The following is a 27811-nucleotide window of genomic DNA, read 5'->3' on the forward strand; positions in this document are numbered from 1 at the left end:
CCTGGCATGACGGAGCTTGGGATTTCAAGAAACACAGCAACACAGACTGCACTTGCAAAGCTTTATTATTATTTATTACATTTCTATACAGCCCATAGCCGAAGCTCTCTGGACAGTTTATTAAAGACAGAGCAAAGCAACACTGCAGTGGGTCTCTCAGGCATAGGGGAGACAATGCCTCAAGGATCATTATACTTTCATAGAATAAAACAACACGCTAGACTTATTTTTGTCTATATCTAAGTCAATGCTTGGCAGCTAAACACAGGTTAAATGTGTGTTGCTAAGTAGATGTTCAAGCAAGCAGCAATGGAGAACTTGACTGCTGGGAAATTTCCAGTCTTTGAAACACTCCCCAGTGGAGAATTGCAATGTATATCTAAACCACAGAAAGTTCTGTGTGTCTGACCATTTGCAGAAAATACATGCAGTATGTAGGTGGCCCCCAGAAGAGTACAAAGATGGATGGGGGATCACTTAGGCAAGTTGCCAGAGCCCATGTGAATAAAACACAAAAGGGCTGAATGGATTAAGACAACACAAAAGGAAGAAACTTCAGGACAGGTATACCTTAGCATATCTAAGGTATAACTGGGGATCAAGATTTGCATTTTGTTTTCCTGTTCAGATCAGGATCCCAGCTTAAATCTAAAGCTGTTCTTACAGTGTCAGACTTTCAGTGGCTGTCTTATAGCTGAGCTTTCACTCATTTTGTCCTGATAGATGTAAGCACTGTAATCTTGTAATCTATTTTGATTACTTTTTAAAAAATGGTTTTTAAGCATTAATGCATTTGTTTTCTCTGTCTTAAAATAATCTTTGCCTCTTGCAAAGACCCACAGATACACCTCTGGAAAATATTTAATACTGAATAAATAGCTTCAAATTACCATTCCAGAAGAACATCATCATCTGTGGCTAAGATCTTAAATACAACTATCAAATATAAGCTGTATTGAAAGGATTTTAATTCTGTATATTTCCTTGGCAACTGAGAATGTGCTAATAGAACTGTTTTGCCTTTTAAGCATTTTCCCTAGGGAAGAATTATTTTGAATTTGACTCATTGGGAATCTCAGGACTGAATGAACACGCCCACAGAAGTCTTTTGCTGAATTATACTAACAGCCATTGCAAATTCCTTGGTGTAAGTATGCTGCCACCTGCAGGTTTTATGCTATTAGCAACATCTCTGTATTACAGTGCAATAGTTTACATCTTTATGTGGAAATACGTTCTACTCTTACTATGTGGTGCTATATACTTTGCTACGTGGTGTCTAATGTTCCCTCTCTGTTAATGTATTTTTGTCTGATACTCCGCAGTCTGAACATTCCGATTGTTTTGTTCCCCTCCCCACACCTTTTTGAACAGTATGCTGAATTCTCAAAGGTACCTTCTCCATTGTGCGTACTTACAGCCCGTAAGTCCAGTCACTTTAATGTGGCTTCTGCTTTTATTCCCTAATAATCTCATTTACCCTTCTCTAGCATGAAGCAAAATCCATTGCCCACAGAACAAATTGAGGGCATAGCTCCAGTGATATAAAACCTAGAAAAGCATTTTTTATTAGATTCCCCCATTTTTTACAGCCTCCAGTCTTTTCTCAGCTTGCAGGCTCCTTTGTTGTATATGTATAGGCCTCAAATAGCACTTTTGGCTACTAAAAGGTACAAGGTAATTTACTTCCTCATCCTGAAATCCCCCCCACCCCCAAGAACAAAACAAATACCATTTTCCAACTTCTTGGATCCCTTCTTTTGCCAAAATAGTCTGACTCTTAACTGACTCTTTACCTGAAAGTCAGCCTGAGTCAATTCTTCCATCAGTTGAACCTTCTGAAGCTATAAAGAGATGGAAGGAAGCTATCAGTCTGCCCCAGCTCTCTCGGACTATAGGAAACCTTTGCCATCTGTTTGTCATGAGTGTGAGAGTACTGCTAGTGGGGTTCTGACCCAGTCCTTTGCTTCTTCTCGTCGTCTTCGTCGTCTTCTCCTTCCTCCTCCTCCTCAGCTACTTCTCGGGGTTACTTGATCCCAATGCTTGAGGATTGCCTGCCACTCTGTGGCAGTTGCTACTATTTTTCTTGAAAAAGGCTCAAGACCTGACTTTATGCATACCTGCATGTCCCATATGCTGCTGCCGCCCCTCACTGATCATTGTAGTCAGCATCTAAGCAAGCTCTTCTGCCTACCCCTCTGTTGTGATTCACCATTCCAGTCTCTTAAATCCTGTTCTTCTCCATCCTCTGCCTGATAAAGGCTTTCCTCCTCATAACTAGTGTTGAGCCCCAGAAGGCCTTCTCAGCAAATTAGGCCTTTTACAAATTAGCTTGACCCCTCTGCTAGGTCTGTGTGTTCTTAGCTTTGCTGAGACTAGCAGATATCACTACCCTGTACCACCAGTGACAAATCATAAACACCCATAACTACCCAAATGTACCCAACTCAATTTAGCTTTGTTGCCTGACCATAAGATATACCCTGCCATACATACTCACCATAATAACAGGAAACACAAGGCAGAGTCCCAGAAAATTTCAAAGGCTTGAGCTTTTTCAGTTAATTCAGCAGATGATGGCCGGGGGGAGAGAAAGGGGCTTTTGCTTGAGCAAAAGGGGTGGATGAGATGATGTTTCTGTAAAGATGTAAAACTCCTCCAAGTTTATATTGCAGCATCCCAGAATTGGGTTGCATCCCTAACATCCACATCCACTATGTGCATATTGTCCTGAATAAAAATGGCTGCTACCTCATCTCTCTGCCTGATGTGTGGTTCCTCCTTGATTTTGTGGGCCCGAGTAATCTGTTCCTGCCTGGGCAGGCTGTCTGCAACCATTTTTGGTGAATGTGCCAGGACAGACTTGGTGGTAGGTGCTTGGACACCCTGCATCCTCCAGTCCCTTGCATCCACCCTGTCTATTCAGGGGTGTTGGATGGGCTCTCCACAGGCATTGTGTGGCACTGAGATGTACAAACTAAGCTCACTGACAGAGACACTGAAGGTTACAGGAACAGATTGAGCACGAGAGAAGGTGGGAATCGGTGTAAACCAAGGAAGGAAGGATTGGCTGGGTTTTTAAACACTCACCCTGTGGTGTCTCCCTGTCAAGTCTGCACTGAGCAACCAGAGCGAGAAAGCCCATAAGGTGCCAGTGGCCATCATCTGGGGAGACCACTATGGGGAAATGGAATTCAGTTCCAAAACCATGTGCCCCAGTGAGTTGAATTCTAAAGAACTGGAGTGTTGGGGGGGGGGATCCTTTGAACAAACCTAAGGTGCTGTTCTTGTGCCATGAAGTCTGGCCAAGAAACAAACTTGGGAATCAGACAAGGTGGCCACATGAAGGGTCATTGGATTAGAACACTATATTGCAATTACAATTGTTTTGTCAGAGGATAGGGAAATGGTTCGAACATACATATGCATCAACTTTTATAGACCTGTACCATAGGCTGGAAACCCAGGAAAAGTGTGGCATAAAGGTCATTTTACTCAGAGCTCCAGGGGCACTGCCAGAGTACCAACTTTCTGACCAACCAGCACCTGTGAATATAGAAAGTCGAATCCCTCCCTATATTCAGCCAGTTAAAAGACATAAGGGAATAGAAGCAAGGTTTCAGTGTCCTCTGCTTGAGAAACCAAGCCTGGTAGCTTTGCCAGAACTTCTGAAAGAGACTTTGGAATGTCCCCTCCATGAGCATGTGGTAATTCTAGAACCACGAAGAAGCAAGGGACAGCCAAAAGGAGATCAAAAGGGACTGCCAAAAGGGAGGGTGAGGCAGAAGGAGAAACTAGTACTGAGGAGATTTGGCTGCACAAGCCGTTTAGTGCTTTAGAACTTGCCGAGTGGAAAAGGAATGCCCCTTCTCCCCCAACAGAGGTGATGAAAGAATGACTGAACTCTAGAACCATTTTTGCAGTCCATAAACCTACATGGACAGACATCCAGATGCTTTTGACTGCTCTCCTGTCAATGGAAGAAAAGCATATGGCATTTAATAAAGCTAGAGAATATGGAGTCACTTTGGTTCAAACTTAGCAAGACCCTGAATATCAATTAAGTGATGTCTTCCCTGAAGTAGCTCCTACTTGGGATCTGAACAAAAGAAAAGGGAAGAAAAATTTGGGGAGATACAGGGAATATATCCTTGATGGATTGGTGCATGCCACCCTGAAACTTCTGAATTTGTCTAAGCCCTACAAGATGTACCAAGAACCTGATGAGGACCCTGGGGCTTATTATCAGAATACATCTGATTATGGCTAAATTGTGCAAGCTTTTCAGAAACATTGAAATTGACCTTATGGCCCCAGAAAATGCCATAGTAAAAGTAGGTCTGTTCATTGGAAATGCTGCTGAGGATATTCAGCAAAAGCTCCAGAAGTGAGAGGAAGTCGCCACAACCCCAATAGCTTCCTCTTGGAACTCACTGGAAAGTATATATGGCTGGGCCAGAGGAGAAGGAAAAGCGAAAATATGCTCAGCAGAAAAAATCCTTTCAGACAGTGTTAGGAGTCCAAGATGGAAAGAGAGAAAGCTGAAAAGGGGGTATCATCAGGAACTGCTAGGAAGACACCAGTGTGGGAAGAAAGGCCACTGGGAAAAGGGAGTGAAGGAAAAGTCATCAGGATGAGCAGAATGGATGAAGGGCCCCTATGGTCCTTATCCCAGGAGGGAGGCTTGGACTGATGGGGACAAGAACCAGGAATATCCCTATCACCCACTAAGGCCCTACGAAAGATGAAAGGGAGGGGGAGGCAACACATGAAGTTTTCAGTGGATTCTGGAGCAACCCGGTCAGCTGTTAATAAAATGATCAACACCCACCCCACCCAGGAAGCAGGCGTCACATAGTAGGAACCACCGGAAACCAGGCCACCTGTATTTTTCTGAAACCTGCCAAATGCACCCTGGGAGAAAACACTAACCTGCAAGTTTCTGTCCATGTCCAATTCTCCCATGCCCTTGTTGGGCCACAATTTGTTGAAAAAGATGGGGGCAACCCTTGAATTTGGGGAAGAGGAGATCCAGCTCAAAATCCCAATGGGGAAGAGTGGCAGTTGTTAGCTTTGAACTTAGATCCAAACCCCAGCCCAGCATTGATAGAGATTGGAAGTGAATCCTAATGTATAGACAGCAGATAAGCCAGGGAGTGTAAAAAAAGTCAAAGCAATACTAACTGACCTCAAGGTAGAAGTAAAGACTGTGCAGATCTGACAATACCCCCTGATGGCTGAGACCTGGCAAGGGTTAGCATCTTTAACTGAAAAAAATTGAAAGGTGGGCTTCTGCAAGAATGCCATGGAGGCATCTGACCTAGTTTTTGGACTTCGTTGTTTGCTCCCCTATCCTCTGTTTCACCTAGCCTGATGAGTTCTGGAGAACCTGGGAGCTTAGAGTTTTTGTGATATTTTGTTTTGTCCAAATAAAGGTTTTGCCCAACTATGTTTTTTTAAATGTTATGTTTAAATGTTTTTTAAAATGTTAAAGCCAAGACACAGCTATCTTGGCTTTTTAACAATCTGATTAATTGATTTTCTTTAAGTTCTCATGAACAATAATTTTATTACATTGGAAGCAGATATATTTTAACAACTGCAGATAGTAAGTGCCATCTTAAGAATAATTCTTGCTTTGTTTGCACATAGGTGAAATTTGCTATACATCTGCATTATCACAGATAAAATATTGTTTTTACTCATATGCAAAATTGACTGATACATTGACATATTCATAAGATCAATTAAAATGTCTTTAGTCAGGCTGCAGCCTTACAACTAATCAAAGAAAAAGGGCAGTGTTGTGTTTCAGGTGCTTTATGGGTACTAGGCATTTGTGATTTCAAGCTTTTCTCTACAACTGGCTTCCCCAACCCAGCTCCCACTGGATGTTTCAACTTCTGTCAGCTCAGCTAGCATGACCAATGGTTAAAAATAATGGGAATTACTAAGCAAAACATCTGGAGGCCACCAGCTTGGGAAAAGCTGCCTTACAACTACAATGCTACAACACACTTTGATCACAGATTCTGAGTAAACATTGGGCAAGATATTCTTTTGCAGATAAAGTGAGCTTAGGATGGGAGGATTTGCTTTCAGTGGCTTGTTTTTACTATCAGACATGCTTGTACAAAAAGATTGTAAGTAAACTATGAATATGAACTTGTACCTCCAGTGAATCATGGAAAATAATAATAATTTTAAAACTCTTGTCATTCAGTCACTTCAAGCTCAAAAACTCTGCATTATGGTCTTGTATTTCGGTGCTCTTGTGAATAAAAGGCATTTACTAGAGTAGACACAACAAGATTTAGAATCCATTTTGTTTTGTTCTTGTCTTGCTTAGGTTGGCAATCACCTAAAAGCAACGATAGTTAAAATAATCAAAGAAGAATTTACTCTATCTACAGATTCTTACAAAAAAGGGAGCAGCTTAACCTTCATGCTTACTTCAGAAACTATTTGCCGTCTTGTGTTCAAGACAGACAAAACACTGTTCCATCTAAGTGGGATATGGAACTCAGCAAAAAAATTTCAGAAACTGCTGTCCCTGGGAAGTACATGAAGCCAAACTACACAAGACATAGGAGATCCAAAGTTCCTATTCTGGCCCCCACCTCGTATTGCCCACTTCTACTTTGCGAAAAAATCCAGGAATGTCCCTTATTGGGTTAAAATTCTGGGTTGTTTAACCTTAGTGGAAAGGAAAATGGAAGTGATAATGCAGGAAGCAGCATGCTTGCTCACTGCCATGTAGCCACAAAAAATATGGATTGTTAACCCATAGGTAACCTTACATGCTAATCTGAACCATGTCTCAGATTCTTTCCAAAGCCCGTATCATTTTGTATTAATTAACAACTGTAGCAGACCACACTAACTAGTGCAGAGACTTACAATACAGTTGGGGTGTTTTGGTTCATGTCCCAAACTTCACTCTGTGCAGTTTAGAACAAACAACTGAAGTACTGACATTTCCAAAAGGTTACAAAGTAAATGTGTTCTTTTATTTATACCTCTTTTTGGGTTGAGTAAGCATGTTTTTGTCACTCTATTTTGCTATTGCTTTGGTTAACCTTTGTCTTCAGATTTGACATCCTTTGACATCTTGTTTCCAAACTACAGTGACCTTAAAAAACAATACATTCTTGGTCTTTTTTTACATGGATGTTATGATACATTTTTCAGTAATCACAACAGTTATCTCCTCTTCCTTTAGTAGTCAGTTGTTTTTGTCTAGTGCATATCATCAGTTACAGACCTTAAACTCTGATGGAAAAAAGGGTCTTTGTACAATGATCAGCTACACTAGATGAAAGAAGCTTAGCTTCTTACTTCATGCTGTTTCTCCAATCAAAATTACCTCCCAGAGGTTGAACTACTAATGTGGGGTTTTACTAATACCTGCATTCAACCATTTTATTCAAAGTAATAAAAGCAAATACACTTTTCGTTATCTCCCAGTGGGATTTAAACTTGCCTTATTAAAACATAAACTAGTTGTATTTACTTGAAGCCTGACTGGGTGTTTCTGTAATACATAATTCTGATTGTACTGTGAGGCTGTATATGTCTATATGTGTTGGAAAAACCCTTTAATTTGAAGAAACAAACTATCAGACTTTTACTATGTCAACTCTAAAACAGCTGTAAGGAAATAGCCCCTGAACAAGTCCAGCAGGGATATCTCTACTACCTAAACAAAATACAAGTTTAGATATATATGAACATGCCTTCAAAAATTAACAATGGGCAGGAGGAAAGACCTAAGAGTATATGGGGTAAGATCTAGATGATCAAAGATTGATGGGTTTGCTTTTAAAGATAGAAATACTTTTGGAGGTTAGCTGGGAGCTACTGATCTCGCTTGGAGGAGCAGGCTGCTCTGTATTGCTGTGTACATGCTTCAGTAAAGTGCTTTTCAGGTAGACATCACTGGTGGGTTTTTTTGTGTGTCTCAGGTTAAGACAAATGAACTTGGCTAATTGAGGGTTAAAATCCCTGACAGTCTAAAAGAGTTCTAGAGAAGCTAATCACCCTAATAAAAGTACAGGCAACAGCATACATGTCTACTCTGAAGTAATTTCCACTGAGTTCAGTGGGTCAAATGGACAGCAATAAAAGAAACATAAAATGAAAGAATGGAGTATCAGCATAAAATAATACTCAGGAGAGCAGATCATCCAGTGCTCTATTCATATTTATTATGCTGGCAATTTTCAATTGAATATCAGGAATATGGTTGCTACCTAGTTCTGTAACTAGACTTAACTAACTCTGAGTTAGCATAATTTTTAGATCCAGCTTCAGTGGGTAGGGTACAGACTCCACTTTGTATTTGTAGAAATTCAGAAAAATTACAACATGCAAATTAATACTGGTCAAGATAAGAAATCTGACCAACAGGCAATGAACAATTAAATACTGATGTTACTAATAAATCTTTAACGGTGCAATCCTATCCGTATTTAAACAGAAAAAATGAATACTGTTGTTCCCTTAATTGGTTTTTACCACAGCATTCAAACTTTATAAAATTGTGAACAATCTGAAAGCCTCCTAAGCTTTAAATGCAGCATTTGGAGGAAACTTTTTTCACTCATGGCCATATCCTTTGTGCAGCACGTAAAAACCTCTCCCAGCCACTGGCAATCAAGTTTAAAAGAAAATGTTTTAAATGTTTAAGAACTCAAAAACGTATGAGGGAAGAAAATTAGCCATGAGCACATGGTAAAGCCACGACAGTGAGTCTGAGAGGCCTGAATGATGGCCGCCATGTATGATGACCTGTGCAGGGAGAGAAACGGGGAGTGCGTTCCTGTTGGTCCTCCTGGACCTCTCAGCGGCTTTTGATACCATCGACCATGGTATCCTTCTGGATAGGCCAGCAGGATTGGGGGTTGGAGGCACTGCTTTGCAGTGGTTCCACTCCTATCTCAATGGCCGATTCCAGAAGGTGGTGCTGGGGGACTATGGCTCTGCACCATGGCAGCTATGCCATGGAGTTCTGCAGGGGTCCATTTTGTCCCCCTTGCTATTCAACATCTACATGAAACCACTGGGAGAGGTCATTAGGAGGTGTGGGCTGCGGAATCATCAGTACACTGATGATACCCAGCTCTACCTCTCTTTTTCAACCAATCCAGGTGAGGCAGTGGCTGTACTCAACTGGTGCCTGGCCAAGGTAATGGGCTGGATGAGGGCCAATAAACTGAAGCTCAATCCAGACAAGATGGAGGTCCTGTTGGTGGGTGGTCCGTGCTCTGGGGTAGGTGACTTGGACCTTGTCCTGAATGGGGTTGCACTCCCTGTAAAGGACAGGGTCTGCAGCTTGGGAGTGCTCCTTGACCCAGAGCTGTCTTTGGAAGCTCAAGTGACTGCGGTGGCGAGGAGCACTTTCCTTCAGCTTTGGTTGATCCATCAACTGCGTCCCTACCTGGAGGATGATTGCCTAGCAACAGTGACACATGCATTGGTTACTTCCCGATTGGACTTCTGTAATGCGCTCTATGTGGGGCTGCCCTTGAAGACAGTCTGGAAACTTCAGATGGTGCAAAATAGAGCAGCCAGGTTGCTGAGAGGAACTGGGCATTACTCTTACATAACCCCAGTCCTCTACCAGCTTCACTGGCTCCCCATCAAAGTCCGGGCCCAATTCAAGGTGCTGGTTATCACCTACAAAGCCCTTAATGGCTTGGGTCCTGGATACCTAAAGGAATGCCTGCTTCCATATTTGCCCTCCCACCCCTTGAGATCAGCGGCAGAGGCCCTCCTCCGGGAACCCTCTGTGAAAGATATGAGGAGGGTAAGTACCCAGAGGAGGGCTTTCTCTGCGGTGGTGCCCCACTTATGGATTGCGCTCCCCAGAGAGGTCCACCTGGCGCCGTCATTATTTGTTTTTTGGCGCCAGGCCAAGACTTTTTTATTTAAGCAATATTTTAATAATTGTTAATATTATTGGTTTTAATTTCTATAGCCAGGGTGAATCCGGATTTTATATGTATTATTTATATGATTGTTTGTTTATTATGTTGGAAGCCATCCCGAGGCTTATGCAAATGGGACAGCATACAAAAACTCCAAATAAATAAATAAATAAATACCACAACATAAATTGCGCATGTCTGAGACACTGTGGTTCAGGTGTTTCTAAGCAAATACAAGAAGTCTCCAATCCTAAATAGAAGAGCTGGAGACTCTGCTTTTACATGAAAAGCTAGACTGAGTGGGCATTTTGGAAACCTGATAAAATATGCATAACTAATAGGATATGGTCATCTCTCAATATAAACACAGAAACATAAAAGAGTCAGAAGGGGCCTCCTGGGCCATCTAGTCTGACCCCCTGGTTCCAGCCAGCTCCACTCATGAACATGTGATTGTCCAATCTTTCCTTAAACATCCTCACTGATGGGGAGCACACCACCTTCTGTGGAAGCCCATTCCATATCTTAGGGGTCCTAACCATCAGGAAGTACTTCCTGACATCCAACCTGAAACCTGGTCCCTTGAACTTTGCCCCATTCAACCATGTCCTTTCCTCCACAGGGGGGAACAGGTCATGACCCTCTACTGTGTGACAACCCTTCACATACCTATATGTCACTACACATACTGAAGGTGTTTCTCTGTACATTAAAGAAATATTACAATTAAAAAGATGCAAACTCTTCAACACAAGCACTGCGGGCAACAATTCCTGGCTCCCAAGTTAATTTAACTCTAGAAATATGGTATTGTTTTCCAGACTGGAATGCTTGGGGCTATCTTGAGATGGAGGGAGGCTTCCTCCAGAAAACAAGTCTTGCCCAAATGAAAATAAAAAAGAGCAGTTTGCACAAGGGGGATACAAACAGTTGATAAAAGTGACAAAAAAGAAAAAAGGAGTGTCTCATTACAAGCATCAAGGCTAAGAAAGAATTGTTTAAATATATCAGAAGGAAAAATTCGACTAGAGAGGCAGTTGGGCCACTGAATAATAACGGGATTAAGCAAGCAATAGCAATTTAAGAGTAGCTTGAATGCATTCTTTTCATGTCTTCCCAGCAGATGATACAGGAAGATACCTGTTTCTGAACTTATGTAGCCAGGGAGGGAATCTGAGAAATTACCGCTGATAGTTCTAACAAAAGATGAAATTCTCAAGCTTATTGACAAACTTAATAAATCACCAGTTCCAGATAGTATCCTTTTTACAAAAACATGTGACATGTCCCTAAGATCAGCCTCTGTACAAAAGGACTGGCGAATGACTAGTGTAATACCAATTTTTTAAAAAAAGGAATCCAAGTGGGAACTGGGAAATTACAAGCTGCTTAACTTAATATCTCCTCTGGGTAAATTGGTTGAAAGCGTTATTAAATATAGAATCTATAAGCATACTGAAGGAAAAGACTTGCTGAAAAAGAATCAGCATGGTTTCTGCAAAGCTAAGTTTTGTAGCTTTATATTTCTTGGACAGTGTCAATCAGTATTTGGACATTGGTGACCTGCTAGGGTAAAATCCTGAGTTTTTGTATACTTTTCCAACACTTGCTTTCTCTTCCACTGAGACAGCAAAAGGAACTTGTAAGTTCTCTTTCTACATACTTCATATCTAAAATTCCTCTTATCAGCCAGATGTATAAGTTCATTGCAGTGGTAGGGCCATTTCTGCTATTTCTCAGTTTCACTGCTTTTTTTTTTAAACAGTTACATACACCTCCCCCCTCGGATCGCCTTTGTGAAGAAATAGCACAGAGAATTTAAAACTGTATCTGGAAATACAAGGTCTGGTCTACTGTGGCTTTCCAATTCCAACAGCACTTTAGCTTTTTATTTCCGTCAGAAGTGCAACCTACGGCTCAGTGAAAACTTAGCACGGATGACTTTTCCCAAGCGCCTCAGTCTACACAAACTGGACACTGCCTTTAACCATTATAAATCATGGAAGGCCGGTTGTAGAGGGAAGAGAGGCTTCACTGGTGCCTTTCTTAAACATCTGGGGGCTTGACATTGTAAACACGCACCTCCGCGACCTTTTCCTGGCTGAACCCCTACGGGCGGCGGGGGAACGTGACGGGGAATTCAGTTTCCGGGTCTAACAAGCGCGGGCAGGAACATTCCTCCCTCCGAGAGCTGCACGGGGGCGCCCCTCCACTTGGTTTTTTTGTTTGTTTGTTTTCTTTTCGAGACGACCATTAAGTAAAGCAAGCTGTTCTCCGAACTGGCCCGGTTTTCTTCACCGTTCTCCGCGTCCAGCGCATTCGGCTTCAGCCACGGAGTTGACGTAGCGCTCACACAAACGCTGCATTCCGCCATCTGGCTCGAGGTTTTATTTTTTCCGCGCTCTGAAAAGAAAATGAAGGGGCGCCTCACCTAGAAGGAGCTGCCCGTCGCGATTCTTGCTGAAAGTTGGAGAGAGGACGGGAAGCGCTGTCCCCGTCTCCATCCTCTGTGGGAGAGAAAAGAAGCGCTCGCCGAAGAACCCTCTCGGCAACGCCGTGACGCCGATGCCCGATTTAAGCTTTGCCGAGCATTTGCTCGGACGTGACGTCCTAGGCGCGCGGCGCCGGCCGCAGTGACGCTTTCACCCGGCGCCGGCGGAGAGGCCGCGCCGAGAAGTCTCCTCGTGGGTGTCGCGGAGGAGCTGCTGTCGGGACGGCCATGGCGCCGGATGGGCAGGCAGGGGCCAGCAGCAGTAGCTCCAACGCAGTGACTCCCGAAGGATTGCGGGGCTGGATCCGAGGGGCCTACCGCTTTGCCACCGACCGCAACGACTTCCGCAGGTGGGAAGAGAGTGTTTGCGGTTACGAGAGGGCGGAGAGGCGCCTGGCAGAGGTCTTTGTACTCCTGCGGGGAAGAGAGAATGCAGTCCTGATAGGGGACCCCCCCCCCGCCCCGGCCTCGCCAGATCCCGTTATTTGCTTTATTTCTAAAACGCTTTGCAAAGGACTCGCGTGACAATGCAGCGACGCAATTCAAGCCAGAGTGGACGTACACTGGTTTTTAAAAGCCGTATGAATTCTAAGGTGCCCCAGGTCGGCAACTTGTCGGATTCCAGATGTTTCAACCTTCATTTTCCATTAGTCGTAGCCAGCGGTGAGGGATCATGGGAGCTCTAGGCCAAAATGTCTGAAGAACCACCACTTGCCCACCCTAGTGCGACTATAAATCCGACTGATTAGAAGGGCTGCTATTGGCTTTAGAACTTAGCATATAATGAGAGCATCACTTTCTTTGTCCCTTATGTCCACGCACGTATTTCAGCCTTAAGCTTTGAGAGGCTTCGGTATTGTCAAGCAACATTTTTAAAGCATTCATTTTATAAATAAAAATGGAAACATTTTCTTGTATCACATTGGTTGTATAACTCTCATGACCTTCCTGTCATTTCCCTTGTCCTCTGCTCGCAGAGCTTTGTCACTGCAGGGAGATGGGTATTCTTCCCCAGACAGCATTCTTTCAACCTGCTTTGCCTTGCAAATTTTGAATTAAATCTGAAGTAGAAAATGAGGCAATCAACTCTGAGAAACTTTGATTTGTGGGAACCCAAAGACAACCTGATTGCTAGACTCTTCTGCCATCTTGTTAACAGAACCCAGCCTATGGAGGCATTTTTGTATTGAAAGGTCACTTTTAATGTGATTACTTACTTAAAACTGCAATCCTGTACTCCCTGGGAAACAAGGGTGTGAAATGGAACATCCTTACAGAGGCCATGGCTGTCTGGATTCCTGAAAACAAGAGCACTCATGATGCAACATTTTGTTGCAGATTCCATTTATAACTGTACAATATGGGGAAAAATGAAATTTACTGTTTTGCTTTTTCCATCACATGAAGCCATTTTGTACAGTTATGCTTTGTAAAGTTTAGTAGCAACATAGGTAGGACAAACACTTCAGTGTTAGCAAGTGTAAAATGATTCACACTGGGGCAAAAGTCCTAATATATTGCTTGATTCTGAACTCTGATAACTGAATAGGAAAGAAATTTTGAGTCCATGGTTGATACTTAGATGGAAATATTAAGCCTTTATACCACTGCTGAAAAAAGTAAATACTATGTGGGCTTCATGAGGAAAGACATTGAAAATAAAATGCTTTATACAAACTTGTGTTCTCACACCTTAAGAAGATATTGCAGAACTAGGGATGTATAAAAATATACATGATAAAAAATTATTAATGAATGTCAATAGGGGAAGTTCCCTCTCAATACTAAAATCTGGGTCACTCAATGAAGTTGGGAGTAATCAACTTTATGAAAACTTTGTTATTGCTGCCCTGAGACACTGTAAAGGGCAGGATATTAAAAAAATAAGTTAGGTAAATGGAAGTACTGCTTTACACATTTGGCACAACTATGCATTTGTTATGATAAATTGTAGTAATTGCAGCCAGTTTGAACCATTTTAGAAGAGAGAATTCATGGAGAATAAGATTGCCAGTGGCCACCAGTCAGGATGGCTTCCAGAATCAGACACAGTAGGTCTTAATAGTAGAGCATGGAGTGGGAACTGGTGGTTTTTGCATGGTTTTCCTGCTTGTGAGCTTCCTATAGGCCCCTGGATGGCCACTGTGGGGATGCAAAGTCTGATCAGATAGGACTTTTGCCAGTGCTTGTAGGGCTACACTGACTTTCTTAATATAAGTGGAAAGCCAGGGGAAGAAACCACTGTGTCCCATTTTTATATGGAGTTTCATAGCCTCGGAGGAAAAGGAACGAGAGTAAAGAAGTTTCCAGGTAATGTGTTTCCTCACAGGTAGCAGAGAGTGCATACAGAGGCTCTTCCTGCACTTCTAGAATATACTTACTATATTAGCACTTCAAGATAGGAAATCCTCTAGAAGGATTCTGTGTAAAATATGGTATCAGCTGCCACTAACCAGTAATTAAACTCAATTTGTATTTGTTTCAGGAACCTTATCGTTAATCTGGGTCTTTTTGCTGTGGGAGTCTGGGTAGCCAGAAACTTAACAGACATCGATTTAATGGCACCACAGCCTGTTCCATAGTAGCAAGGGTGAGTAGGCAAGATTGTGTGAATCAAACATACTGTATATTTTAATATTTCCCCTCATTGCTCTGATTAATAGTTAATTGAAGAAATAAGTAGGACCATGCTTGTTCTGTGGAAACATGATTTCCTAACTATGAATATCTTGGGCAGGTCCTTTGCAAACAGATGTTCCAGTTGTACTACATTTCTTTCAGGAGAAATCTGTCATGTTGTGTTAACCCTTCAATTCAGGACTTTTTCAAAACTAACATAAGTAGGTACTATTGTGACATGGAAAAGAAACTGCCATGGAATTATTTTTTTATGTAAACTCATTTTCTAGTTTCAGATTCATTTTTTCCAGAATGGTACATATGGTCTTCAGTTTGTTTGTTTTTTTTAAAGCACTCCTAAACTCAGGGGCATTTCCACAAAATCAAGAATCATGAAAATTCTGTGTGTATTTAAATCAGATTTAAGGCAAACATTTGAATGTTTCACCTGCCTGTGTATGTCTGAAATGCATTAAGTATTTAAGAGATGTTGAGTTTATGAACATTGTTAGTATTTGAATAACCCCTGCTTTCTGGCTTGATAACCTTTTATGACAGTGTACAGCAGGTAGTAGTGCATCTTCCTTTAAAGGAAGTGGACTTGAAACCTTCGGCTGCAGTTTTTCCACATCCAAAAAATAGGAATATGTACATGCTGATTAATTTCATTTTTAACCTATACAAATACATGTTATTCATGTTGAAAGTCATGATTATGCGATTTTAATATCCGGGCTGAGTACTTGTTCTTTAGATACAGAGGCACTTTTGATTTGCCTTCTATATTTTCAGTAGCTGGAAATTCTAAAGAGGAGTTGTGTTATATAAATTTATTTTTGGGAAGGCTGTACATGTGACTTATTTTTGCAGTAGAGTAGCAGCTGAGTAGCAGCTTTGCTTTAACTTTTGTAAAATTTAATTACAGATGTGAATGAAGTAGATCTGCATGAAGTCTGAACTTTCCACTTGTTATATGACAAAATGAGTTGCAGTTGGTCATCGTGTTGATAATACATGAGATGGAATCTTCCATGCAGCTTCTATTCCACGTAATTAGAGGCATCGGCAGCTGTAGAATTCAAGTATGGAGGATTGGAGATAACACTGAAGCGACATTTTACCTGTACAATTTTTCATTCTATTCCATTCATTTGCTTGGGAGCAATGATTCCAAGTAGTAACATACCTTAGGTTCTATTTTTGCCAGAGGCAGTTATTTAGAATGTTAGAAATTTCTTGTGCTGATGAAATTATCTTCTATACTAAGAGTTTAATTCTGAATTGAAGTGTGAAATAAAGACATACTAATACAATGGACTTTTCTTTTTAATAGGAAATTTCAGCTTACAAAAACAAGGTAAAAAGAGTAGAGATTTACAAAAATCATAAAAACATGATTTATATTTCACACATAAAAGTAGTAACAAGCCCCCCAGTCCTGTGTTTAAGTAGGCCATGTTAATTATTCAAAGGGAAAATACATGTTTAAAGTTCTAGATGAGCCTTAATTGTGGACTGTTTTCAGCCAACATAATGCTTGTCTGGTGCTGTGAATTATGATTGTATATTCCATGTGGAAAAGGAACTGTTTGGTGTTGCATAGCATTTTGGTGCCTTGGTCTGCTCTATGATGCCTCTGAAGTTAACAGGAACCCATTTGCTAGTAGTATATGATTTTTTAAAAAGTAAGTGTTGGAATTCTGTCCCTCTTGCAGAAAAACTCCACTGCTGCTACAATGGGCTTTTAGTCTTTGTTTTTACAATACAATGATGTTCATCATTAGCGCCATCTCTTCTTTAGATGTGGGGATAAAAGATAGTTGAAACAAAAGGAGAAACCACAGTCTAAGTGTTTCAGTTGCTCCTAAGGGGAAATTAGAGCATTAATTCTATGGGTATGACATCTACCCAAATTTTGGAAAGTATAGTCTTAGGCAGATCATAAGATGATGTAGTTAGAGCAGGACTTAGTTTGTTCCTAACTTTGACAGAAAATTCTAACTTCCAACTTTGTGCCACTTTATAATGCAGCTCTTAGGATTTGTAAACTATTAAACCTAGCTCAGTATGTAAAAGATTAGTAACTGTGTGTCAATATCATACATGCAGTTCATTGATGAAATATCAATCATTCATGGGTCTGTCTTCCCTTCATTAACTACCATCTTACAATACACTTTTAAAGCAAAGGCTGTCCTATCTGTTGCAAGTGTGTGGGTGTGTCTATTTGAGCACCACCACACAAGAAGTAGCCAAAAGCAAAAGTAAGGCAACTTTGCCCTGAAGCCCCCTGCAAATAAGTAGTAGACCTACAATCACTTTAAAAGACTGACCCAAAAAGAAAGCTGTAACAGACATCAAAAACTGCACTAAAATGATTGAGCAATGAAAAAATATGGTTGGAGAGCTTTTGCAAGTTAATGAAGATTTCACTGAGACAGGTCTGACTGTTGTAAATTGTTACTTTTTAGAAGGTATCAGTTTAAAGAACAGTTTAACAATAACTGGAAAAGCAGGTGACGAGTTTATCTCTTGTTTTTAGGCTTAGACTTGCATTCTGTATCGTTACAAAAAAAGTTCAACTGATGGCATTGGAATGTACATGTTTCCTTGTTTGTTTAGGTTTACACATGTATGTTTGGTATATCTGAACTTGAGCTAAAAGAGGATTACCTGCATTTAAGATGTATATTAATTATTATTGCCTTTGAAAACTGCACCAAGCAAAAGCGCTCAACTACTGCAATTTTGTCATTCGGTAAGGAAGGGGTAGGCATTCTGGTGCCTTCCAGATGTTTTACACTACAATCCCTTTAACCTCTGGCCATTGGCCAAAAGTAACACCAAGATTGGCTTTTAAGAACCACAAGAAGCCTGTTCTTGTATCTTATTCCATATTGTTAGGAACACCTTTGCTACCAGCAGTTGGCAGGGTAGGGCATTGGGAAGCAAGAGTCTGCCATGTGGAGCACTGACTTAGGAGGAGTGAAACTAGATGTGATTATGAATGTGCAGTGGGAGGCTGCATGCTTGGAGCTGTGTAGTTGCAGAGTTGTACATCTGGCAGTCCATGCTGCTTCTGTTTCCTCACAAGCCTGCCTCTCAGGTTGACAGGTCCTCTCCCTCAACTGTCTGTTAAGAATGAATTCTCAGAGTACTTTACCAGAATTCTATCTTCAACAGCAGAGTTCTTAACAATATTACGAGGCCTTTCCAAAGGGATTTTTCATGCTGCTTTCTAAGTCACAAAACAGTTCTTGTCTTTTTTAATACAGAAGAACTGGCAATACTTAGTGTCAAAATGCCCTGTTCTGTATTCAGTTTTAACGCATTTTCAACCATAAAATTGCCTCACTGGTCTATTGGTGCTTTTAAGGAATACTTTGGAATTCAAAGAGGATAAATGCTACAAGATACACTGCTTGATTCAAGCTTGCTAGATTGTAATCCCATGAATGGTTTTATCTTTAGATAGCTCAGGTTTCTTGTACCTGTTTCTCCTGGTTGCAGAGCCGGGCACCAGGTAATGGAAGGAAGGATGGAAGAACTGGACAAGAGCTGGGTGGGAGAGGCTAGCCTTACTTTTAGAATTTGGCAACCCTGGCTGATTTTTCAGTTGATAGTACTAAAACATTTTACAGCTTTTGTATAAAAATGATTTCTATAAATGAAGTCCCACAATGTGTCACAGTACTTTGCTGCTGCTGGCAAGAATTTCCCTTCCCTAGCTTCAACCTACACTTCATTTGAATAATACAATTCAATCCATACTTTCTATGCAGCAATAGGTTCCATAATCACAGTTCTGTACTCTTAAGTAGTCAGTATTCAATGATGTCCTTCAGAATATGCATACTGAAAGAATGCATACTGAAAGAATGCAACAGTGCCCATGCCTCATCCTAATCAAAGTGCTGTATTTTAGAACATATATTTTAAATTTTTGATACCCTTGGTCTAGTGTCATGAAAATATTCAATAGACTTTAAATTCTGTTAATCACTTATGTAGATCTTTAGCCTCAAGCAACTATGCATATCATGCAATGCATATTTAATATTGCAGGTCTATCTGCATGAAGATATGATTGACTAAAGATGGGGGAAGCAATATTATGATACAAGAGAACTTTTGACTTGCAAGGCACCAGTCAGTAATATAATAGCCTTTTCCAAACTGCTCTGTCAATAGGATGATCCAGGTATTTTTATCTTTCACATAATAGTTATGAAGTACTTGCTTAAGAAAGACTAATCCTAATTTGAAAAAGATTTTACTGACAAAGATTTAACACACAAACCAAAATTATGAACTACTTTTGGGCAAATAATTTGCATTATTAGAAATAGTCTTTAGACAAATACAATAGAATACATCAAGTTGCTGGTAGGAACTTTTTTCCCATTCACATACAGATATGAAATGTAAAAACTCCAATGCTACTAAAGTATTGTAAAGACACAGATTTGGAAGGGAGGAACTGAAAACTTGTGTCCCATGCAAAACATCTTTAGGTACAAGGCACCAATTTTTTATCTTTAAAAAACTGTTCACAAAGCTTTATCAGTAGGCAAAACTAATCCCATCCCCAACTTTCACCCCAGTCATATAAATTACTTTCAGTCAGCAATACTGTTGAAATGCGGCTGCAGCTTGTGTTAGGGATTATTTGCTGACATTCATAACTTGCTTATTTTCTCTCAGACATATGTGGCACACAACATATTAGCATAATGGAACTTTACAATCAGAAAGAGGCCTCTGTATCAAAGAGATAACATGTATGCTTTTAAAAGTCGCTTTTTGAGTCCATGGGACACATTTAATACCAATTTTATTCGTATGTTTTAACTTGTGGGCATATTAAGCTTTCCCTGAAGTGAACAAAAATGCCTACAGTTCAAAAGCAACAGAGAAAGAGAGAGCGAGGGAGGGAGGGAGCACACGCATATGCACAGGTCAACTTTGCAGTTCAATAGAGTAGTGTGCTTGAATATTCCCTTAATCCACTTGATTAGTAGTAATATCCCCATGCCTACAGTAGGCCTCTGATACATAACAATGCCATTACTTTTCCCCCCTTTCCCCACAGATTTGAACAAATTAGATAATGCTGGTTCAAGATGCTGTATATACAAGGAAAAGTGAGTAAATAGGTCTCTGTCTTCCTGTGTCTTTATTCTGACACACAGAGGATGGTTCTCCTCTGCATGATTCCATCTCTGTTTTAAAGACTAGGCTTGCGGAGACTCACAGTAAGACTACTTATTAACACAACATGTAGCTGTTGTTGAAAATAAGGTCATGTGGCATTTTCTCCTGTGCTCAGAAACATTAGGCACACCCATCTAATGACATCATGTGTCTTCCCATGGGTGGGGGAAAGGAAATGCAATATGTAATATAAAACAGTTTGTTTTGCCTAAATGAAATAAGGGGGGGGAACATTTGACCATGTGATGCTATTTCAGCAACTGCACTATGTAGCCCTGTCCTCAGTGAAAGGAAGTGATAACGAAAGTGCTCCAAACTTTGAGAATTAGCTACTACTATGTAGTAGCTGCTTGCACAGATTCTGGGACCTTGAAATACTACGTAAGTCTGATCTACCTTAATACTCATTTCAAAAGCCTGAAGTACCATATTCCACCCAGCTTTATTATTCATGGTTAGTTTTAGCTACAAGCATCAGCTTCTAGATGTAGTCAGCTTACTCCTGTGTGTAAACTCTTTCAACCTGACCCCAAAATGTTTATTCAGAAATAAGCCATACCAAGTTAAACTGGTTTACTTCCTAATCAGCATGTTTAGGATCATTTAGCCCCTAAGATGAATGGAACTATTTCCATGGATGAACAAGTGTGGATGTGCTTTTGCTCATACTTTGCAAGCACATAATGTCTCTTGGAAGTGAAGCACTGCTTTGTGATAAATATTTTCAGGATCAGGGCTGACTAATTAGGCTTCAGTAAACACATGAAAAGAAAGAAGTTGAAAGTGGCTAGGAAAATATGGGAAGACATGTTATCTGATTACTACATTAGGCTTCCATTATAATAGCAAGAGGCAGAGCTATCAAGAGAAGTCAATTATTTCACTTTCTGCCAACCAGGACACTTTAAAACAGTGTACACAGCATAGCAAGAGTACTGCTTGCAGTAGACAGATATAAAAGAAACAGCATAAAAATGCTATACGCTATCGCTTCCAAATAAAAGCTAATTATTAGAGAAACCTCACAGTGTTGGAAAACAGCAAGCTCAGTTCAAAGTATTTCCTTCCCTAACAATTTTCAATTGCACATTTTTCCACATCTCATGGCACTCGGTTATTCACATGAGAGGCTACTACTATCCAAATTTGCTTGGGAAACATCAAGCATTCATGGCTACCAATTGGCCTCACCCCCACAGCCCCACCCCCATTTTGATTTCCTGCTTCTCTCCAGGTATCTGTGTCAGCTCTTTTTAAAAAACAAATGCAATACTCAGTCAGAAGATGAGTATTAATGGTAGGCATGTCAGCTTTTTAACCACCTACTTGTAACTGCCTTTAACAGATGTAGGCAACTCATAGTCATGGCCCAGAGGCCACGACTGCAACTCAGCCTTACTTTATGCAGTCATTTCCAATACCAACAGCTGCCAATCCCACGAGAACAGGAGAGGCAGGCAAGCAGGCGCATGAGCACAGGGGCCTAATCATGGAGTGCAGTAGCTAGAGTAACTGTCCTTTGCAAGATGCTCCAGCAGCCATGTTCTAAAGTCAGATGTCTGAACTTGCACATGTACCTGCCTTCCAGACTTCTTGTTCTCTTCAAAGAAGTGGGATTGCTGCAGGCCAGAAATACCTGATGAAGTAGCTAGCCCTTCACTGGCAACAGGAGAGAGAAGCAAGTGGAGCAGAAAGAATTAAATAGGTGTATATGTGAGTGTCTGAGAGAGAGAGCAAGGAAGAGAAAGAGACAGAGTAGAAGTGGTGGTCTAAATTTACAATCAATACCACTGCACTCCCTCTAAGATTCCTGAAGAGTATCTTAATGTCTGCTAACCTCCATGCCTTGTCACCCCCACCCACAAAAGGATTACCTCCAATGGAATGTGGCCTCAATGAAAAAAGTTGTCCATTCCTGTTTTATCAGTTTGATATGCAGTCAACAGCACCTGATAGTATCTCATGCTGTGTAAAGCTTCAAAGACTGATTTCTGCACATCAAATTGGTCTCAATAAAAGGCTGGATTTTCTCCCTAGTCAAGTGTTAAACTACTAGTGAAAAAATCTCCTGTTATTTGTAGGGGTTAAGCTTATCTTAAATTGGTTAACTGCACTGTTTGTCAGACAGCAGCTACAACTGTTGGGCTTTATATGATGCATGCTTCTAGAGTGAAAGTCTTACAGAGTGTTAGGTAGGCTGACCTGGTACCTCCAATACTTGGAAGCTACATGTGACTGTGCCACTCCCTACCAGACCAAACTAGAGACCCAGGGTGTGTAGCACAGTCCAAGCCCACAGCTATATGCAAAAACCACATATTAACTTTTCTCCACTAATTTCCAGTTAGGGCTCAAAGTATGAAAAGCATGAAGGGGCAAGCCCTTAGCCCATTATTACTTTAATTATTTTGTCATTCAGTTTTATCAGGCAGTTATTAATGGACTTAGAAAGATGGGCTTGCAGTACACATGGCTTGTGGGAGGCAAGCACAAAAGCAGTCTTCCCCTCCCCAGATTTTCCAATGTACATTGAAAGCTGATTTTGGGAATGGCAGTGCATATTTCTGACCAACTAGCTATAGAAAGAAGTCAGGATCTTTGGGACTTTGTGTAAAGTCCTGTGCTTTTCTCTGAAAGTGTATAGTGAAGTACACTTGATTTGCTCTGATAGAGGAACCCAGTGGCAGTTACACACGGTCATCTGATTATTACAATTACAATAGTAGATCTATACTCTTTTACGAGACTCAACTTCTATATTAACTGGGTCAAATAGCACTGGCCTTACAATAAGACTGCAGTTACTTCTTCCAAGTTTTAACTATGAGCAATTAAGCATTTGCTTTCTTGATAGGGCAGTGGCAATCCACCCCCACAAGCTTAGCTACAAACCTAACAAAATCATATCTATTTCATCTGCTTTACCTTCATTATGTGAACAAAGTAGAAGCTTTATGGTATCAATCAGTATTTCCTAGTTCAAAAGCAGCAGGTGGTTCAGTCACCCTGAACCTATGCATTTGAGTATGCCCTTTCCACAGAGCTGCAACAGTGGTAATCACAAAAAGTCAATGACAGTCCTAATCAATGAGTCCATGTGGACATATTATTGATATTTAAAATTGTGCTGAATGGACAGTATGTGTATGTTAAAGTAATCACACACAATGTTGCAGTCTGAAGCTAGATTTCTGCACTAATGTGCAAACTATGTCTCTAAGGCTCTAAGAACTGGAGGTGAGAGAAGGGAAGGAAATGAATACTTCCCTGCTGTATTTTAGGTAGAAAATGCTGCCTTTCAAATATGATTCTAAACACCCACTGCAAGGGAAATTGACTGGAAAGGTAGTTATGAAATTCAATATATTGTTGGCTAGGGCCCATTCCTTATCTGTTTGATGGCTATTGCATCCCTGAATGTTCTTTGCACACTAGAAGTTGTTATGCACTTAGGAAAAGATATGTTTTGATAGAAGATAAAAAGAAAATGAGTCATCATTAATACAGGAAACCTAACTCACCATGGAGAAACTGGGTGGATTCACATGGCCAATTCATGCCTTGATCATCATGTGATAGCCACTGCATAACAGAAGCTTTGAAAGCCATGGCTATCCCATAACAATAGTCTTTAGAGAAGAAAATGTAGACTTTATTAACAGATGTGTAAAAAAAGAAATGGTAAAGAAAAACAGTTCCTGTAATTTTTAGCAGAGACTCAAACTGAAGTGTGTCATTCTGCTTTCTAGATCATTTCAGCATTTGTTCACTCCAACAGAATGGACTGATTGCCGGGGGAAAAAGACAACGTGTCTCTTACAGCAAAAAACAAACAAGGCTTATGAGCACATTATTTTCAGTACAGTACAACTCCACTTACCCAAATTACATTGGTTTAGAAAGATGGCATATTATGATTAAGTTATTTACACCAAGAGGTGCAACAACTGTTCACCATATCAAGCGAGCAAAGATTAAATGGGATTTTACTGTACGTAGTTGTTCCTTTTCTACAAAAATGTATATATTGTTAGTTTGATGGCTTTGTATCCTGCTTGTACACCTACATTAGGATGCACTTACTTTTCCATGCCACATTAGATTTCTCTTTGAAAGAAGATAAATGGTCCTAGACATTGGAGGCTGTTACTCTTTGTTTTGTTTAGAGGAGGAAAGGGTTTACAAATACATGTCTTTAAAAAAAATAGATGTTCTGCTACAATCTCATAGAACAGAGTTGCACATAATAGGATGCCCACTTTTCCAGACTGTGGATCCAATTAATTCCTGCAGCAGTATTTGTTCCTGCCAAGATGAGTGAACTCCAAAGGCTTTTTAAAAAGATGAGCCAGTTGATTGAAATAGTAATGCTTCCTTTCAGGGGAGTGTCAGTCTTCTATCTTTATCATTGTGTTTGGACAGCACCTGAGCTTGAAGTTGTGTTTCTGAGATACTTGCTTTGCCCTGCACAGTTCTTTGAGTATAAAAAAGAATGTAGGCCTGGGTTTTGCATACCTCCTCCACACTACATACATTCAGTTTGGAATCATTGCAGTGGACCCAAAACCCTAAAAAGGGAAAAAGATAATAGTATATTAATGGCAGAACCTTATCCTGCAGTACATAATTCTGGACTGCTCTATACAGAGGAGCCTAGACTTTTGCAGCAATTCTAAATGGAACCCAGGATCCAAAGAAGCATATAATCAGTTCCCTGTGCCCAAGAGCTATATGGGATTGCTGTTCAAAGCAAGCTACTTTTGAATGTGAGGAGTCTCTAAAAATGTTTGTAGCATGTTGTAGTTCTGCTATACAAATAGATAAAATCCAGAACCCCAAAAGGTAAGTCCAAACTTCTGGCCATGCCTGTTAAAGGCTCTCTGGATCACATGCAGGGAACATTATAATGTGCAAACTTCCCCATGTTACAGAAATATTCCAGATAATATTCAAGAACAGGTGTTTATAATTCTGGTTTCCTTCAGATGACTGGGGAAATACTGTACTAACATTTCTATGGAAGGCAGATCCAAGGTGGTATTCTATATACAGAAGAAGGCATATTCATTATTTATATTGGATTTCTGATAACACATTATTTTACAGCTTGAGAAGCAAGGATGTCAATTAAATGAGCAAGCAGAACATTTAAAATCACTATGGAAATTAGAAAAAAAGAGACTGACCCTTTCATTAAAAAGTAAGCAAGCAATAAAGTCAATTCTGAAGGGTTACAAATAAAAGGAAAAGCAGTTCCTATTACTAATTGCTACTAGCAGATATACTACATGCAGTACACAATGGAAACTAAACTACACAATCACAAGAAACCAGTACAATTCTATAAAAGTGAAAAATGTGCAAGATGCAGTAAACTCAAATTTCCCCCTTGTAATAAGGCACACGCACCTCCCTCTGTGTTGTAGCAATATGCCGTGTAATGTCCTGAGCCAAACCCTTTCCCGTGATGCATCACCACAGCCGATAGGTCATAGACAAAGGTCTCTTTGTCAAGAGAGGAGAGAGTGTCCCTGCAGCAGTAAGGTTCCATGTTTAATACCTGGTCAAAGAGGACATGGACCCCAATCTTCTCACGGTGATTACGTCCAGACCACCTGCAACACAAAGAGATGAATACATCTATTACATGTTTTAACATTCTTGATGCTGACAGTTAATGAATATTTCAAATTCATTCAGTAGTACAATGAGTTTTCCAAAATATATTCCTACCACAGTAAGTTCAAACAATATATTTTGAAAATAATTCACTTCTATTTTAAAATTTATTTATGTTCTTCTGAAACTAATTATGAACAAGCAGTTATTTGATAGGAATAATTATTCTAGGCCCCTGTATATTAGCAATGTTCTAGGAAATTGTCAAAATAAGAATTTTGACAATTAAAAATAAAACTATTTCTAAGTAGAAAAGGGATTTGTTCCATGAGTGCATGGTGGGGGGGGGTGCTTTCTCCTTCTTTCAGAAACCTAAAATGGGTAAAGAAGACATAAGTTGTTCCAGTAAGAACATCCATAAGAGGGAAAAATGGTTTTCTATTAATAGGTCTATACAGTGGAGTCTAATCAAATAAACTTGTTTTAAGAGGCTTTTCAGGATCTGCAAAGAGATAGAGACAACCCAGCAAAAAGCACTCTGTGAAAAAGCAACCTAGGCAAATCCAGAATTGAGAGCCCCTTTACCATAAATTTCATAGAAGATGTATCACACTGATAAGGAGTCTTCCTTAATCAGGTTGCAGTCCTTTACAACCCATTCCAATCTGTTCTGAGGTACCTATAAATAGGTAATAATATAAAACATTTCTGGATAATTATTATCTCTTGGGGAAAGTCATTAGTTTCCTCATTTTGTAGGTGGTTACAATTTCACCTGTTTAACAGACACCTGCATCATGTACCGTATTTTTTGCTCTGTAAGACGCACTTCCCCCCCCCCCCAAAAGTAAGGGGAAATGTCTGTGCATCTTATAGAGCGAATACGTGTGTGCAGTAAGTCTGTCAGATGTGCAGTCCATGGGGAAGTAATGGGGAATGTGCCTGTGATAATGTGCCCATTTGATTCGGAATATTTTTTTTCTTGTTTTCCTCTTCTAAAATCTAGGTGCGTCTTATGGTCAGGTGCGTCTTATAGAGCGAAAAATACGGTATGTTAGAAGCAGCTGTACAGTTACAAATATGCAAGCCTGCAAGGTGCTTTTAACAGAACATGTTGTGGCTTCAAACTCACAAACAGCAGCAACTGTGTAGTTACTATATTCCAGTGATGGGTATTTGGATGTACTCCACTGGCACTCCTAATCCAATGGCTGAGTCAATTCCTGCCACATCCACACCCTTTCAAGATATCAGCAGACTTGAATGCCAACTTTGAAATAGCGATCTCTTCATTGCCCTGCAGGATCAGTACTATTTGGAAGAATTTCAGCTTATAATAGGTTGAACCCATTTACAGTGTCAGAAGAAGAATCAGTAGGATTTACTAGTGCAGCACTTGGATTAATGCAGGGATGTGCATGCAGAGAGGCAAATACCCATTACAAAGAACTAATACCATGGAATATGATAATATTTTGTTATAACTGTTCAACTATGAACACACAAGCCTCCTACTATATCAACTTTTTTTTTTACAAGTAGCTGCTTCATTTGTGCTCTGCAGTAATCCCAACAGAGAATCAAAGGAGAACAGGAATTTTAGGAAACATTCTAGTTCTTTTAAAAAAGAATATGGCTTGTATTTGGCATTTAATACACCGTTCAGTAATAATATCAAGTTATTATCCACATTTCTATTTCAAAGATGATCCCTCATTCTCCCACCTCCAATTCACCTGAATCGTTTAAGGTGCAGCCGAAGGACCTGAGGTAGTCTGTAGATCATTAACTGTTTTTTAGCTTCACTTAGAATAAGAGGTTTGGGAGAAGACTTCCGTCGTTTACCTACATAATGTTTAAGAAAGGCACAAAGAGAGTGAGTTGCATGTTTCTATTTTCCAGAGGGAAAATTGCACACACTTCTTTCCACAGTTACCAG

General features: G+C 40.3%; 2 protein-coding genes across 4 annotated transcripts in view; one reads left to right on the forward strand and one right to left on the reverse strand.

The window, feature by feature from the left end:
* Positions 1 to 12583: 12583 nt before the first annotated feature.
* Positions 12584 to 16352, forward strand: TOMM6 (translocase of outer mitochondrial membrane 6). The gene is made up of 3 exons (XM_044445218.1): positions 12584 to 12770; positions 14906 to 15010; positions 15965 to 16352. The coding sequence occupies exons 1-2, from the start codon at positions 12649 to 12651 to the stop codon at positions 15000 to 15002; spliced, it is 219 nt and encodes a 72-aa protein (XP_044301153.1). The 5' UTR covers positions 12584 to 12648; the 3' UTR covers positions 15003 to 15010; positions 15965 to 16352.
* The window catches only part of USP49 (ubiquitin specific peptidase 49), a 58324-nt gene continuing 46860 nt past the window's right edge, over positions 16348 to 27811 (reverse strand). For all 3 annotated transcript variants that reach the window (XM_044445147.1, XM_044445140.1, XM_044445154.1), the window contains 3 exons: positions 27609 to 27717; positions 25663 to 25868; positions 16348 to 24821 (listed from right to left, as the gene is read on the reverse strand). In XM_044445147.1, the coding sequence (XP_044301082.1) occupies positions 24631 to 24821; positions 25663 to 25868; positions 27609 to 27717 (506 nt within the window). In that variant the 3' untranslated portion in view covers positions 16348 to 24630. The remainder of the gene's footprint in view (positions 24822 to 25662; positions 25869 to 27608; positions 27718 to 27811) is intronic.

Source organism: Varanus komodoensis, unplaced genomic scaffold (assembly GCF_004798865.1).
Source record: "Varanus komodoensis strain SLA01 unplaced genomic scaffold, ASM479886v1 scaffold1, whole genome shotgun sequence".
NCBI classification, from domain to species: Eukaryota; Metazoa; Chordata; class Lepidosauria; order Squamata; family Varanidae; genus Varanus; species Varanus komodoensis.